This window comes from Nycticebus coucang, chromosome 16 (assembly GCF_027406575.1).
Source record: "Nycticebus coucang isolate mNycCou1 chromosome 16, mNycCou1.pri, whole genome shotgun sequence".
NCBI lineage: Eukaryota > Metazoa > Chordata > Mammalia > Primates > Lorisidae > Nycticebus > Nycticebus coucang.
In genome coordinates this window covers 72350335-72363452 of record NC_069795.1, presented here as the reverse complement: position 1 = coordinate 72363452, position 13118 = coordinate 72350335, and the positions used below count along the sequence as shown (strand labels likewise).

At 36.7% G+C, this 13118-nt stretch overlaps 1 protein-coding gene across 3 annotated transcripts in view; it reads left to right on the top strand.

Annotated features, from left to right (window-relative positions):
• Window positions 1-13118, top strand: part of HSPBAP1 (HSPB1 associated protein 1) — a 61351-nt gene that overhangs the window by 1570 nt on the left and 46663 nt on the right. For 2 of the 3 annotated variants that reach the window (XM_053565495.1, XM_053565496.1), the window contains exon 2: window positions 9909-10094. In XM_053565495.1, coding sequence (XP_053421470.1) covers window positions 9909-10094 — 186 coding nt within the window. Of the gene's footprint in view, window positions 1-939; window positions 1041-9908; window positions 10095-13118 lie in introns of those variants that run through there. The other variant, XM_053565494.1, reaches the window with a different exon arrangement.

Sequence of the window (13118 nt, the reverse complement as noted above, 5' to 3'; positions counted from 1 at the left end):
TTAAATGAATTTTATTGCCCTTAGAATAAAACCAAGAATTCCTAATCGTGGCCATAAAAATCTTGGGTCTGAGCTCTGCTTATGTCTTTAGCAGTGTCTCTTGTCCCTCACCTCCCTCCTGTTTCATATAGCTGTTTTCTCAATCTTTCCAGACATTACCAGACTTATTTAAGACAGCCAGGGTTGTTCCCTTCCACCTCCAGCCCTAGATGTTCTTTCTTTTTATTTTTATTTTTTTATTAAATCATAGCTGTGTACATTAATGCAATCATGGGGCACCATACACTGGTTTTATAGACCATTTGACATACTTTCATCACACTGGTTAACATAGCCTTCCTGGCATTTTCTTAGTTATTGTTAAGACATTTATATTCTACATTTACTAAGTTTCACATGTACCCTTGTAAGATGCACCGTAGGTATAATCCCACCAAACACCCTCCCTCTGCCCATTGTCCTCCTCCCTCCCCTCCCTCTCCCTCTTCCCCATTTTCTTAGGTTATAACTGGGTTCTAGCTTTCATATGAAAATCATAAATTAGTTTCATAGTAGGGCTGAGAACATTGGATACTTTTTCTTCCATTCTTGAGATACTTTACTAAGAAGAATATGTTCCAGCTCTATCCATGTAAACATGAAAGAGGTAACGTCTCCATCTTTAAGGCTGCATAATATTCCATGGTGTAGATAGACCACAATTTACTAATCCATTTGTGGATCAATGGGCACTTGGGCTTTTTCCATGACTTAGCAATTATGATTTGGGCTGCAATAAACATTCTGGTACAAATCTTAGGTGTTCTTTATATAGCATCTATTTCTGTCATTTACTTATCACAATCTGTAATTATTTGTTTATTATTTGTTTTTTCCATTAGATCCTAAGTACTACTTTGTGTCCAGCAGCAAGTACAATGCCATGTACATAGTGGGCACTTAATACATACTGATTGAATGCATGAAAAAGGGAGCTCCATACCAAGTCCAGAGGCAAAAGGAGAAAGAGCATGTCATGATCCAGGAACTGAAAGAAGTTGGTGAGGAGTGATGAGAAAAAAGGGATGCTGAAGGTCACTTTAATGCTCAGTTATGGAGCCAGATGTTAGAACAGTGGGAAGCCATAAAGAACTTTAGGCAGGGAAGTAACATGATCAGATTTTGTTGGCAGAAGATCACTCTGACTGAGGGTAGAGTGTAGATTGGCGGGGAAAGATTAGAGGACAAGCTACTTAATCCCTCTGAGCCTCAGTTTCCTCCTCTGTAAAATGCATGATTATTGTGAAAATTAAAGATAATGTATATAGATTGTCTAGCATAGTGTCTGGCAGCAATTAGGTATTCAAGAATGGTGACCATTTGCATTACTAATGTTAATAGAAAGTGCCAGCCTTGGTGACTGATTAATGTTGAAATAGAAAAAAAAAAAAGATAGTCTGTGAGAGAATACTTTGCCTTAAATTAGATAAGGCTGATGTATACAAAAGTTAAGAAAAATACATATGTGAAATAAATTCAGGTGAAAGGGTCAGTATGTTCAGTACAGTGAGGACTATCATGAGAGTCATAGAAAAGTTCATTTTTGAGCAAATGTATTACCACTCCATTATTTTAAAATATTTGGATGCACACTGCAAACAGGGGATTCTCTCATATGGTGAGACAGAAGACAGTCTTTACCCTTATATAGCTTATAAATAATCATTTTCAGGAAAAAAAAGCCACAAACAAAAAGAATTGTAGTGTTAGATATATCTGCGAGGTAGGATGCAATCAGTGGGGCATAGTACTTAATGTTATACGTATTAAGTGCTCTGGAGGCTGAAATAGAAAAGAACTAAATTGGGTTGGTTTGTCTTTCCTAGAATAAGTTTTTGAAGATTAGATAAGGTGAGTCTAGGGAGAAGTAAGTGGAGAAACGCCCATGGCATGTTGTGGTGGAGGGCGGGGAGGAATGTGAGGAGACTGGTTCTACTAGAGTGGGAGTGGTGACAGAGAACACAGGTGAAAAGGAGGAAGATTGTGTCCACTGAGTCCATAGAAGGGCAGGCTAAAGACAGAAAAGTTGAAGTGAAGAAGAGGAAAATCATGGGTTTGACCACTTTAGATACCTTATACATATAAGTAGAATCATACAGTATTTGTCTTTTTGTGTCTGGCTTCTTTACACTTAACATAAGATCTTCAAGGTTCATCATGTTGTAGCATGGGACCAGGTTTCCTTCCTCTTTAAGGCTGCATAATATTCTATGTATGCCTAAACATTTTGCTTATCGATTCATCCATCAGTGGATGTTTGTTTTGCTTCCACTGCTTGGCTTTTATAATAATTCTGTGTGAACTATTATATGGAAATATTTCTTCAAGACCCTACTGTTGGATATTTTTAGTGAACAGTAAGATGAAATAATCATTTATTTTGAATTATGGAAAATTTACTTAGTAAAGTTAGATGGAAAACTTTTAGTAGAAATTTTGAAGATACTCTGGGAACATTGCAAAAACCTTTAGGAATGGTTGAGACAGCACTCCTAAATAGATTTATTTTTCCTAACTTTAGGTTTAAGACTAGTATTACTTTTGCATTTGTAAATATTATTTATGAGCCATTTTTTAAGAAGACAAATTTTCTAGGTAATCTGGGCATGATGGGCAGAAACTAAAAAATTCGTGAACCTTTAGTAACTGTCCGGCATGTTACTGTCTTAGGTGTCCAGCCTGAACCTTAGGTGTTCACTGCCACACCCAGCAATGGTATTGACAAGGTTACGTCAGATAGCCACAACACTAACATTTGTGATTTCTTCCATGGGAAAGGACCATACACTCAACATGTATGCATTCAGATATAAATTACCTCACCATGCCAAGACCCAGTTTTTAATTCATGATGTATCACTAAAGTGATTCTCTGTATTATAATTTGTAACTTACTCTTATGTCACCTTCCGAAGGTTTTTTAGTAGCTATAATTTTTCTGTTAAATTACATCTGACATGAGAGACAAAATTATTTTAATTTCAGATCTTCATTGTAGTCTATCAGTGTTCAGAGAGTATTTTGGAAGCCTGGTAAATGTTCCTTATTCTTGTCTTACATTCCAAATCTCAGATATAAATCCAGGGCAGGTGTTAATTGACTGAAGCAGAAGTCTAGCAAATTTAGAGGAATTAGGTTTCAAATGATCTTGTACTTTGCATTAATTAAAAAAAGTGGAGAAAAAAGCAATTGGCTTTTCAGTGGTGCTTCACTATCTTCAAAGAGTTAATTGTCCTTAAGGCTGTAATAAATGGACTGAGTAACATGCTGTTTTGAAGAGAGAAAAGATTATTGTGCAATACCTAGATCACTAGTCTGTTTTTTCAGCAGTTTCTAAGTCATCTAGTTAGAAATTCTTCCTTGCTGCAAGTTTAGACCTAAATATACTTATCCTTTAAAGGCTGTTGATGTTGTTTCGGAATTTTTATAGCTCTTTGCAAATGCTCCTGGCACTGAATGACTGGGTGCATCCCTAGGCTATTGAATTAATACAACATAGCATTGCTTTCTTCTTCATAGGAAATTGTAACACTTAAATTTGTTAATTAAATGTACCAGTTCATTGTTGATTAAACTATTAGAAGCCAAATTAATTTATCTCACAACCAGCTGATTGTTTTATTTCACTGATGGGCCTGAAGTTCTGTAAATGTGCTAATTTTCTATTAATGTTTAACATCCTACTACTGTGTTTTATTCACACTTTATTATAGCACTTTCATTCATTTGGCAAATGTTTTGGCATTTAGTAAATACCAGTCAGTAGGCCAGATGTTTTCTCAGCATATTTTAGTGTTAAAGTCTACTGTTAAATAATCTCTGAGATATCTGGGAATTTTAGATCAGATCTTTAAACATTTTAAAAAATTTTACATTATGCCAGAGGAAAACAGATGTATTTCTTTGAAGCTGTTTTGTCAAAACAGTTTTAATTTTTACTGTTGCCTGTGTATTTGTGGAAGGCTAACCAGATATGTCTACCTAAATGTGAGAATCAGAAATCAAAGCCATGTGATCTATTGGCTCTGATGTAAGATAAGCAGAACAAATAAATCCCTACCCCAAAAGGACTGATGCTTCCATTTTCTCTGCTCTTTAAAGTTCTAGAAACAAAATGCTCACAAGTTGAATATTTTACAGTCTTTTGCACCAATAAGAGTCTTTACTATGAGAGTTTGTTTTTTATGAAAAGGATTATGGAGGTACACATTTACTAATGGTATTTGGTCACACAAAAATGGGTATCTTTCCATTCTTTTGGCCAATAGCAGGCCAAAAATTTTTGCAATTTCCTTGGCCTTTCTTTTGTCTCTCATTAAATCTGCTTTCTAGGCAACATATAAGAGAGGAGGCCAAGGGCAAAAAGGTTGACTCGGCGATTTTCAGATACAGCTCTGCTTTTACTGTCTGGGAATATAATTTTTCAGTCACTCCCTTTGCTTAAAGTAAGGAAGAAGAGAATGAGTATTGGGTAAGTAGGTGTTAAAGAAAAAAGTATCCAGAGATACTTGTTAAAGCACATTAAGGAAAACATTATGCAGGACTATCACGATTGGTTATAAGGACTACTGCAATAAAATCTTACATGTGGGGGAGTGAGATTGTGCTGAACTCCAATTGCAGCATGGGGAAGTAGGAATTTAGAGCCAAGGAGTAAGTAGTAGGGGAGGGGGATTCTGGCAAAACCAGCGTAACAGGATTCTTGCTGAAGGCAGGCCAGGGTGATCAGACATCATTTGGAGGTTGATAGAAGGTGTGGAATCTGGTCAGCTATCAGGAATACTCAATACCAGGTGTGGGGGTGGTTCTTATAAAGTGACTTAGCAGAGTTCTTGGCTGGGGACAGTGGCTCACACCTATAATCCTAGTACTCTGGGAGGCTGAGGCAGAAGGATTGCCTGAGCTCAGGAGTTCAAGATCAACCTGAGCAAGAACTAGACCTCTTCTCTACAAAAAAATAATAGGAAAATTCCTGGATGCGGTGGCATGTGCCTGTAGTCCCAGCTACTCAGGAGGCTGAGGCAGGAGGATCACTTGAGCCCAGGAGTTTGAGGTTGCTACGAGCTACGGTGATACTACTGGTCAGAGCAACAGAGGGAGACTTTGTTTCCCTCCTACTCCCAAAAGAAAAGATTTAGCACAGTTCTTTGCTAAAACTGGATTTTACAAGGGCGTGCACAGAGGGACCTAGCACAAGATTGAAAGCCTGACTCAAGTTTGTCTGAGGAAAGAATCGGTGTCATGGGGAACTAGCAGTCTCTACTCAGGTGTAGCACCCACCTTCACATAGGCACATGCTCCCCAAAGCCTTGCTTTCTCCCCAGAGCACACGTAAATTATTGTCTGTGAAGTAAGCTTTCCTGAACATATTTATCTTTGCCGGTTATATTCTGTCTCCTGAGTTTTTAGCCCCAATTTACACAGTTGTAATTCTTCGGGAATGGGATCGTGCAATGGAAAGAGCACTGGCCTTGCAATATATAGAGGACTTGATTGGACATCTGAGCTTCTATTTCTTTCTTTGGATAATGGAAATAAAATCTCTCTGCCTGTGTTTTACCAGCTTCTTTTAGGATCAGATGGGCACTTTTAATGCTTATTCTGGGACACTAAAAAGTTAAGCATCAAACAAATACATGGTCGTTATGATGCTTATGTTCAAAAATCAAACTGTTTATCTTTTCAACAGAATGAGCTGTTGCTCCTAACTTTTCTCTTATGGCAAATCACCAAGTCTGGAAACCTTAGTCTTCTGGCCAAATCTCACTCTGACCCACCACCCCGGTTGTAATAGGCCAGGGGTTTCCAACCTGTGGCCCACAGGCTGCATGCTGGTTTTGTAAGGACTTTTTTTGCTTACCTGTCTGTGGTGTCAGTTATCACAAAAAGCATGCATGGACCTTTTTTTTTTGGTAATCAGCTTTCCTTAGTGTTTGTGTATTTAATGTATGGCCCAAGACAACTCTTATTCTTCCAATGTGCACAGAAAAAAGAAGTTGGGAACCCCCTGTGATAGTCTGTGATGTTTTTCTCTTAGTATTTCTCCATCTTTACCATCTCCACCTTCCTTCCTGCCACCCCTTGTTGTTCAGGTTCTCTCTTGGCTATTGTAGCTCTCTGAGTCCATCTCAGGCTCTCCTCTCCCCATCCCATCCCATTTCATCCCACATCTTTACACATTTCCACACAGACTTCATTCTCATTTTTAAGGATATAATGTACCATGAGATTGTTCCGTCACAATTTAGTAAATATTTTTCTACCCTGGGGCATAGGTTATTTATATTTTTAGTTATTATAATGTGGTAGATACTTTGTGTGTAGGTGTATGCTATGTATAATATGGATATGTATATAGTTTATGATTATTTTGTTAGAGTAAATTCCTACAACATGAGTTACTAGATTACAGGATGATTCTTTCAGACTTATACTTCATTTTCTTACTTGTTTACCAAAGGATACCTCCAATTCTTATTTATGAACAGCAGAATACTGCATATCATGAATGTACTAGAGGATCAAAATATGCCATCTCCCAATTTGTTGCTTTGGCATACTGATTATTTTGAGGTAAAGGCTCTGAAAAACAGCAGATGCAAGAAGATACTCTGACCTTCCTTTTTCTTCCCAAAAGCAGGAGATGAAACTTGTATGAGAAAGTTGCCCTCTCTGTACCAGGAGAAATAGAAGAAATTCTTGTAACCAGAGATGGAGAATCAAGGCTGAGAGAAATCTGTACAAACAAACCTTGTTAAACTAACCTTTATCTTCCTAGTCACTTTTCCACAGTTAACTGACCCAGTCCCTTTGTCTTTGCCGTGGCTTCAAAGTTTTCTACTCTTTGTCCAACCTAGTATATAAGTGTTAGGATCTGACTCCTCCTTTGGGTCTTCATTTTTCTTGCAAGGGCTCCCATGTAGATTTGAAAATTAGTAAATTAAGTTTATATTAATTTTCCCCATTTAGCCTGTCTTATGTGAGTCCCAGCTGTGGACCCTAAGAGGGAGAGAAGAAATTTTATCTCCCCCACAATGGTTTAGCAAAACTTAAAAATATAGAGTAAAAAAAAAAAAAAAAAATCAAAAAGAAACCATCCCAAGGAAAAACAGAAAATTTTAGTTTTGGTCACATATTATTATCTTTTACAGGGTTCTTCACTATATAAACGTCACTTAAAGATAAAGTTGGGGCTTCTTTCACATTGAGAACTAAGGGTGCCTTCTCTGTTCCTCACTGCATGTATCATACCCTGACTCCCTGCATTTTCCCTGTAAGCATCCACACTGATCCTCTGACTTCTGAGTGATGACTGTGAAGATAACAGGTTGCTCTCAGGTGTCAGCCCCAGGGGTCTTAGGGCCCACACACTTTCACTGAGGATTTAGGAAAGAATTCTAAGTTTTATCTTCTCAGAGGAAGGGTGCTAAATTGATTTACATTTTCATTTCATTTAAAAATAAGTCTTACATTTAGACAAGCACAAATTATTCAAATTCTTTGATGAGTCCATCCCCATCCCTTTTCCTTTTATCAGACAGTTTAGAAGAAGGTTGAGTAATAGAGAAATTTGGATTATTTATAAGCTTTAAAAATTTTTTTGAAATAGGTATAATTGCACATTAAGTAACACAAATAGAAGACTAGCTGCTTGTTCTTGAGAATTATAAATATGTTTCCAGGGTTAGAGTATGAAGCATTTTTTAACTTTTCTCAAAAACTTAGCCATCTTAAGATGGTTAAACTTTCCATCTTAAGATGTCGTTAAAGAGAAACTTATTTTATTTTAAAAATATTAATTTTACTGTCTTATCTAGGATTAACATTCTGTGATCCTATGAAATTTATTTAAGTACTTAGTAAGTCACAGTGTTGGTTTGTACAGGTCCTCTGTACTGTTCATGCGTGCACTTGAAATCAGGATTAATATTGATGGCCATCTCAGTGCACCTTTATCCTTTTAAAATAATCTCCCTCCCAAATGACTGCTGTATTAATCCAACAGTCTTTCTGGCATAAACATATGATATAACAAGTACAGTTGTTGCTAACTCCAGCAACTTAATTCTAGAGTCATTCCCGTCAGCATTTCTTACGTAGCCTGCTATTTGGAAAATAATAATTTCAAAAAATTGCATCCCTTTAAATTTAAAGAAATAGTTGGAAAGCCTGTTTTTTTTTTTTTTGAGACAGAGTCTATGTCACCCTTGGTAGAGTGCTGTGGCTTCACAGCTCACAGCAACCTCAAACTCTTGGGCTTAAGCGATTCTCTTGCCTCAGCCCCCCAAGTAGCTGGGACTACAGGCACCCGCCACAACACCCAGCTATATTTTTGTTGTAGTTGTCATTGTTCTTTGGCAGGCCTGAGCTGGGTTCTAACCTGCCAGCTCCGGTGTATGTGGCTGGTGCCCTAGTGGCTGAGCTACAAGCGCTGAACCATGGAAAGCTTTTTTTAGGATTAAAACTTCATTTTTGATGTTGAAAATTACAAACATTTACCAATATTTATACATTTAAAATTTAATATGGACTGAGCACAGTGACTCACGCCTGTAATCCTGGCACTCTGGGAGACTGGAGCAGGAGGATCCCTTGAGCTCAGAAGTTTGAGATCAGCCTGAGCAAGAGCAAGACCCCATATTTCTAAAATAGAAAAATTAGCCCAGCATTGTGGCAGATGCCTGTAATCCCAGCTACTCTAGAGACTGAAGCAGGAGGCTCACTTGAACCTAGGAGTTTGAGGTCGCTGTGAGCTAGGCTGAGGCCATAGCACTCTAGCCTGGGGCAACAGAGTGAGACTCTATCTTAACAAAGTAAAATTTATTTATTTTTTTTAAACTTTATCAAATTAATATGAGAGTGCAATATTTAGGTTACATTGTTCTCACTTCCAGGGTAAAATTCCATTTGTAGAAGAGCCCCTCACCCAGGGGGCGTGTTATGCACCCTCACAATGTACACATTAGGTGAGATCCCGCCTCATCCCCTCCCCCCTTGTGCCATATGTCCTCCCCCCTCCTGCTTCCCTCCACCCCCAAACTGGACTATAATAGTATTTTAATGTTCTTAGGAACATGTTTACATATTGATTTCATATTAGTATGGAGTACATTGGATATTTATTTTTCCATTCTTGCTATACTTTACTAAGAAGAATGTATTTAAACTCCATCCAGGTAAATGTAAAGTCTCTATCTTTTTTTTGTTTTTGTAGAGACAGAGTCTCACTGTACCGCCCTCGGTAGAGTGCCGTGGCGTCACACGGCTCACAGCAACCTCTAACTCTTGGGCTTACGCGATTCTCTTGCTTCAGCCTCCGGAGCAGCTGGGACTACAGGCGCCCGCCACAACGCCCGGCTATTTTTTTGTTGCAATTTGGCCGGGGCTGGGTTTGAACCCGCCACCCTCGGCATATGGGGCCGGCGCCCTCCTCACTGAGCCACAGACGCCGCCCAAGTCTCTATCTTTTTTAATGGCTGAATAATACTCCATGATATACACATACCATAGTTTGTTGATCCGTTCATGGGTTGGTGGGCATTTAGATTGCTTCATGACTTGGGAATTATGAATTGAGTCGTAATAAACATTCTAGTGCAAATGTCTTTGTGGTAAAATGATTTTTGTTTTTCTGGGTAGATACCTGATAATGGGATTGCAGGGCCAAATTTAATATGTGAAAAATCACTTCAGAATTATGGTCTTTTGAGGCCAAATATTTATATAAACAGTAATAAGTGAAGTGTAAATGCAGTGGAATTACACAGAAAGGTTTGCCATAATAGAAACAATATTAGCCATTTTTCTTCATATTGTATGAAACAACTTTATAGTTTTCTGTCTGTTGCTCTATTCATTTCTCTTTCTAGGTGAACATGTCAAACCTTTTACTCCAGAGAAAGCAAAAGAAATTATAATGTCTTTACAAAAACCTGCAATCTTCTGTAACATGGTTTGTGATTGGCCATCACGGCACTGGAATGCTACCCACCTTTCTGAGGTTCTTCGTGGCAAACAGCTGCGATTCAGGATGGGAATGAAAAGCATAAGCACAGGTAGCACTATAAGTAATCCTGATAATAATGTCTCTTTAATAGCATTATCACATTCTCAGCAGTGGTTTCCTTATTTTTAGGGAATTCTTTCTTGGTCATTTATTGTGTAGATGGGAAAATTTTATTGGAAGTTTGGAAGAACAGTTCATCCTAGGTTTTGTTTATTTGTTTTTTTAAGACTAAACAGCCTTTAACAGCCTATGAAATATATTTGTTCATGTATCATGTGTACATTGCTAGACATTATCCTGTTTTATTGAATGTGGTAGACACTTAATAAGTATTTATTAGCATGAAATTATTTGTTTCCATGTGACTAAAAATACCAATGCCAACCTAATAGTCTTGCCCACTATTACTTATGTACAGTGTGTCTTTTTATTTGTGGCTTCAGTCCTATCTATAGTTGCATAATTACTTGGTTACAATTTTATATTCTACTTTGTTGTTGAGATGTATTGCATTGCACAAACATGAAACATATGTAAAGCTTGGTTTTTTTATTCTCTTAAGCAAATAGATTTTTGCCTGCTTCCTCTTTCTCTATGAAGACATCTAAAATTTTCATTTTTTTCCCCTATTGTCAAATAAAGTGATTACCATTAACTCTAAAATTGAGTTAATACAAAAGAAAAGAAACATTGCTATTTCTAATTCAAAGAAGTTCATAACTGCTGTCTGGTATTCATAATGTATATCAATAGGGGTACATTTGGTAGTCTAGAAATTTGTAGTGTTTTAGGCATTGTGGTGAAATGGCTTATGAATTTCTGTTAATAGCTTGGGGGAACTAGAAAATTCCCCAGCATCCCTTCTAGCTGCTTTAAGCTTCTTTCTCTCATTTTGACCTGGTAGTGTAGCTCATGGAATTATTTTGCTTTTGATGTCTAGAATCCCCATACTCCTATGACAGATATATGAGAAATGGAAATATATCTCCACACAGAAACTTGTACATGAATCTTCATAGAGCATTATTTTAGTAGCCAAAAATAGACAATTCAAGTGCCCATCAACTGATGAGTAGATAAACAAAATGTTCGTATTTATACAGTAGAATATTATTTGGCAATAAAAAGAAGTGATGCACTGATACATACTACAACATGAATCAATATACTTGAATTTTCTCAGACATGGATGCTTTAATATACACACACACACTTTATGTGCCATCTCTGGAGTCAGCCTGCACTGCTTCAAATTTAAGCTATTTGACCCTGGGTAAGCCAATTAACTTTTCTATATGTTAGAAATATTTTTAAGATTAAATGCTTTTGTACGCATAAAGCATTTATAATAGTGCCTAGCAGATAGTAAATGCTCAACAAATATTATTATTTATTTATTTATTTATTTTGTCGAGACAGAGTTCTACCCTATGTCCTGAGCAGAGTGCAAGGGCATCATAGCTCACTGCAACCTCAGACTTGGGCTGTGGGCATCTCCTGCTGCCTCAGCCTCCAAAGCCACTGCTATGGCGCCTGGCTGGGTTTTTCCATTTTTTTCATGAGTTGGGGTCTCACTCTTGCTCAGACAAGCCTTAAACTCCTGAGCTCAAGCAGTCCTCCCACCTCAGCCTCCCACAGTGCTGGGATTATAGGCGTGAGCTACTGCGCCCAGCAACAAGTGTTATTTTTAAATAGAAATAATTTAAAAATAAAAAGTATGACGTCTTCATTGTAAAGAAAATTGAAAAAATAGAAAGGCCCTCTCCAAATTAAAAAAATACTATGGAACTACCCAGAGATAATCACTAGTTATACTTTGATATATGTTCATGCAGGCCTTTTGGTATTTTAAAAATAAACTTGTATTTTCAGAGCCTGCTTGTTTTTGCTTAACATATCCTGAGCATTTTCTCTTGACATTAAATGTGACTTTTATTTAAGTGGCTACCTGATATTTCATTGTTTGGTAGTATCATAATTTATTTTAAAATTTACCTATTTCGATTATTTAGATTGCTTACAAGTTTTAAATTACAAATAAGAGTCTTGGGCTTAAGCAATTCTTATGCCTCAGCCTCACAAGTAGCTGGGACTACAGTGGCCCACCACATCTGGCTTTTTTTTTTTTTTTTTTTGTGGTTGTTGTAGTTGTCATTGTTGTTTTAGCTGGCCTGGGCTGGATTTGAACCCGCCAGCCTTGATACACGTGGCCGGTGCCCTACCCACTGAACTACGGGAGCTGCCCCCTTCATTTCTTTAGAAATTCCTTCTCTATTCTGTATATAGATAAATATTCCAATGTTTTCTTCTAATAGAATAATGATTTCCTTTTTACATTTTACTCTATCCATTTCATATTCATTTTCATTTGCATATTTGGTGTTCCCTGGATATTTTTTACAAATTGCTCACTTGGGAAATTTTATTTTACTGTATGTTCCTTTTTTTACTCTACTGGCTTTGGAACTCATTATTATATGCTATCTTCTTGAATATTCCAGTATCATTTGGTGGGCCACTTTTTAAGCTATCAGTTTTAGGACCAGTAAAGCAATTTTAAAATGCTATTTTAGCACTGGTATATATTTTAATATTTGAAAGCACAATTTATCCTCCCTAATTACTCTTCTCTTTCTTAAATATTACTGAATTTTATTCTCCTAAGTGAACTATATAGTTACACAAAGCACTAACTTTAAAGAAATCCTATTTGGATTTTAAATGATAATTCATTAAGCTCTGTAAATTAATTTGGAAAAAAAATTGCATTGTTATAACACTGTATCTTTCTACACAGGAATAAGTTGTAATTATTTATCAAGTCTATTTGTCTCTCAGTAAAAATATTTCTAGTTTCATATAGGTCTATAAGTTTCTTAAAATATCATAAATTTGTTATAACTCATCTGAAAGTAATTTTTTGTCTATTATATTTTTCTAACTGTTATGATTAGTACATAGATAAAAGCCTTTTATTTCTGAGTGTTTATTTTGTATTCAGCTACTTATTAGTCTAGGTAGGTTTTGTTCTTGTAAGTTTTCTAAGTAGACAGGTATAAGATCTTAAAAGTAA